General features: G+C 40.2%; 1 protein-coding gene across 3 annotated transcripts in view; it reads right to left on the reverse strand.

The window, feature by feature from the left end:
• The window catches only part of CUL2 (cullin 2), an 82,062-nt gene that overhangs the window by 27,780 nt on the left and 49,996 nt on the right, over positions 1 to 4,286 (reverse strand). For all 3 annotated transcript variants that reach the window (XR_003091979.1, XM_014526207.2, XM_006036574.2), the window contains exons 10-11: positions 3,671 to 3,795; positions 1,154 to 1,261 (exon numbers count right to left, since the gene is read on the reverse strand). Coding sequence is in view for 2 of the 3 variants with exons in the window: in XM_014526207.2 (XP_014381693.1) it covers positions 1,154 to 1,261; positions 3,671 to 3,795 (233 nt within the window). In the remaining variant the exon portion in view is untranslated. The remainder of the gene's footprint in view (positions 1 to 1,153; positions 1,262 to 3,670; positions 3,796 to 4,286) is intronic.

The raw sequence follows: 4,286 nt of genomic DNA on the forward strand, positions 1-4,286 counted from the left end.
AAAAGATGCTTATTTGATTCGAAAAACAGTTCTCTACTGTAAAGGTTAAGTAAGCACAACAGGGCCATCACCACGATGATCAACTGAAAATAGGAGACACTTTCAGGAAAAATCTAAATAATAAAATAACCTCCAGCTAACGAAATTAATGTAAGTTCACAATGTACATGACAACTTCCGTGATCAGAGTTTAATTCATTATTACCAAGAATAAAAGTAACTATGATCTTACTTAGAAGTTGCTTAGTAGATGGAGTTGTGATTTTCCAGTTGGTCTAATAAAAGGTATAATTTTGGAACGAAGAGTTCTAGATTTTTGTATGTCTAGAGAATGCATTATTTTTAGTTATGTCTTATTAACATGAGTTAAAGATGTGTGGCCCATTTTCATTTTAAAATCTGCAAAAACGTATTTGATGAGGAGAAAGTCCCTTTTACAGTCTGAGTTTTAACAATAATGGCTGTGTAGCAGGCTGCATGCCTCGGGGGCTACACAGCTGAAAACAGACACAGAGTAATTGCAAGCCTGCCTCAAGGGACTGGGCTAGCTGACCATGATAACTGGATGGAGTTAAAAAGCTCCCAGAGGGAGAGGTACAAGAATAGGGACAGGGAGGGAGAGTTGTCAGGCCAGTGGCTGCAAAACTGGGCCAGGGCATTTTCTCTGGGTCTGGGAAAAGAATCAAGGGCTGTGAAGCTGGAAGCAGAAGTATCACACGAGGGAACTCAGTCCAGAGGGAGAGAAGGAAGGCTGTGGTGCTGAGAGAGCAGCAAAGAGCCAGAGTCACCTTATCAGGGTCTGGAAGAAGGCCCAGGATTGCAAGTTATCCCTGGCTTATGTTTGTTCACTGATTTGAAGATTTATGTTTGTGGTGTTTCCTGTGAGGTAAGAGTGCCCAGGAAAATAAGGGACTGAGCTGAGTAATCCCCAACCCACTAAAGGCTGGTTAAAATAATGTTTTCCTTCATACATACCTTTTTGTGAGTACTTAAATTTCTGGATTTTTTTGTTTTGTTTTAATGCAACTAGAACTCCATCGATCTGAGGTTTAAGTGTGGTATTTTATTACTAAACAAACTCTATTACACTCAGATGAAAAAAAGGATGATACATTTTGGAGTGTATTGTTTTTGTTTCACTATGCAATGTTACCTTATCAAGGGCACTCATAAAATGTTGATCACCATTCAGAACAGTGTTGATGAGCTGAACAAATTTACTGTGTACTTCCAAAACTGACTCCACAAACTGAGTTGGCATCTAGAAGGTATAAAATACAGAAAGCATACAACTGAAAATGCAATATTTATATAGAAATGTTTATATGTATACACATTTTTACAAGTTTCTCCACTATTTAAAAAAACTACTAATAACTAGGTCTTAAGAGTGCTATTTCAATCTAAAGATATGCACCCTGTAAAACTGCTGCTTTTTGAGCATGTTTTGGAAATGAGATGTTCTTAAGCTCCCCTCCCCATTCAACACATTTCCAAAATTAAGTTTAAGTACCTACGAGGTTCTCAACTATCCAAATGTTTCCTCTATACTCTCAAATTCCTATACAGTACTTTCAGAAAAGTTTAACGTGATGTCAAATGCAAAATTCATGAGGTACAACAGTTACTAAAGGAAGCAACTTTTATGTCTTCTTGAAGTTTGTATCTGCGTATTGACTCTTGTGGGAGTGCAAAACACCTGCATGAATCTTTTGATTTTATATACATGAGGAAATTACTGTACAGTAAGCCACAGTATGCTTTTACAGAGTAAACAAGGTTCTTTGGGTAAATCTGAAATCTGTTATTAGACCAATTCAAAATAGTTGGAAAAAATCTTTGCAAAGCTTGAAAGAAGAATTTTTCCAACTATTTGAGTTGGTCTAAGAAAAGATATCAGATTTATCCAAAGAACCTTGTCTGCCTATGTCCTTCAGATCAACAAGGCTACAACCTAGACCCCTTTACAGAGTAATAATTCCCTGTAATGACAAGATCTGAGAAATATGGACCAGGAGTTCTAATTAAAGGACTGCAGGAACTGTCCTCCATCAGATCAAGATGTCAAGTTGAGAAAAGTGTAGTACAAATGTATGTACAGAGTAGGGCCAAATGGGCCCCTGGGTCCAAATGTGTGTATAGAACAGCCCCCAGGCCAAACGTAGCCTGCAGAGCCTTAGCATCTGGCCCACAGGGCTCCCCAAAAGTTGGGAAATTTGGCAGCAGGAGAGAAGTGGCAGTTAATACTGTCACCACCCATCCCTGCTGCCAAAATCCCAAACTCAGTACGGCAGATCAAAGCCAGGTCACAACCCTCACCCCCACATGGCCAAATTAGGACCAGTCCAAGCCACCTTTCCTGGCACAGCTGGATTGGGTTGGGCTACTCCCTCTTCTCCCCATGCAGCCAGGCCGTGCCACATTCCCCTGTGTGGCCCTACCTTCTTCTACCCTCGCAGGGCTGGGCAACACCCCCGCCCTCCTACAGGGCTAGGCTAGATCCCTTGTCCCCATGCGGCTGAAACAGGGCCAGGCTGCCCCACTTTGTGTGGCTGGATAGGGACCCACCACGTACAACTTAAACACTTAAAAGTTCTACTTATTCAGGAGTTACACAGCCAGCAGGTAGGGAACCCCATGTGCTCACTATGCTGCCCCTGTGCAACACATGCAGCATTACTTCCTCTTTCCCCTGGCAAGGCACATGGTGCAGAAGCTGTTATTACTATATTTCCTCACTTAACATGGGCACTCCAATTTCCAGAAGTTGATGTCTGGAAAATTGTTATATGTGAGAAAATACGGTAAACCATATTTACCATATTTTCCTCAAATGATGATAAAAAACAGGAAGGAACTGGGTACCAGACTGGGTCCAGCAGCTGGATCTGGCCCACAGAGGGACTGGGCACTGCCCATCTAGCCCTCAACACAAAAAGGTTGAGCATCACTAGCATAGAGAAATACAGGTGCAAGTCCTGCTTTAATAGAACAGAAGTGCCAAAGGCGCATTCCGTAAGTGGAATTATAATGTAAGCAATTCAATGAAACCTGAACAAATTAAATCAGGTTTAAGGAAAAAAAAAACCCTTAATAGAACACTTGAGTAGAAAGTAGTCTCAGAAATTCTGATGCTAGCATACAATTGTGAAGCAACTAATAAAAAAATGCTACACTGAAACCAGCACAGGATGCTCATGTTTCCAAATAAATAACGTATCATTAAACTAAGTAATATTCTTGGTTCCTAATATACCCCAAACAGTGAACTGGCTGCTGACCAGACCAAAACTGAACAAAAACATACCTTTTAATATACTCACTGACGGAACGTTTTTTGTCATGCTGACTTTACAAAGTCAGACAAAAACCTCAATTTGGTTCAACCAGAAGAAATTCCAGAAGTTTAGCTTCTATGAACCAAAGCACTGTATAGCTAAGACTGCTTGTCAGAAGCCACAGTTTGTGTACAACATACTGAAATCTTTTTCATATAAACGGGATTAATGAAAAAGCATTTTGTAATCAAGATAATGACAGTGCTATCTCTATTACAATTGATATCTCTATTACAATTTCTGGTTTACAGGCATTAAAGCAGGCTACAGAAAAAAAGTTCATTCCTAATTAAAGGATCAGATAGGTTAATTTAGCTACTTAAATAACTCACATTTTCCTGAGAAAGATTGCTGGTTGCTCTAAGGCCCTCATCATGGATATGGTTTTGTAGTTCCTGAATCATATGAGGTAAACCACTTGACACAGCTCGAAGAAGGGTGTACATATTTGCCATGTCTACAATAAAGATTACATATATATTTACAAGATGTATTTAAAAAAACACCACAATTCTACTTTATGAACATTTACATAAAAACATGACTTTTCAGAACTAATCAGAGATTAAAATAAGACTGCCCCTGCCTTGAAAATGCTGCAGCATACTGTATTTTCTTGCATACAACACAACCCAAATAAGACACACACTGTTTTTGAAAGGCAGAATGAAGAAAAAGAGGTTCTTTCCTTGAAAATACAAGTATCAAATTTCCTAGGGAAAACACAGACATCTACAAAGTGGGAGGGGGGTGGGAAGGTGTGGAGGAAAACACTGCAACTGCTGTTAACCGCCAAAGACACCAGAGGTCCCGCTGGCTGAGCCAAGCTACCCAACTCCTCTTCTCTTCTCAAGCTGAGCTGGGTGACAAGACAGTAATGCCTGCCAGGTCAGCTGAGGGTTTGATCCAAGCCAACAGCACCTGCTGAATCAGGGCTCACTTTGCTGT

The sequence above is a fragment of the Alligator sinensis genome, unplaced genomic scaffold (genome assembly GCF_000455745.1).
Source record: "Alligator sinensis unplaced genomic scaffold, ASM45574v1 scaffold1316_1, whole genome shotgun sequence".
NCBI lineage: Eukaryota > Metazoa > Chordata > Crocodylia > Alligatoridae > Alligator > Alligator sinensis.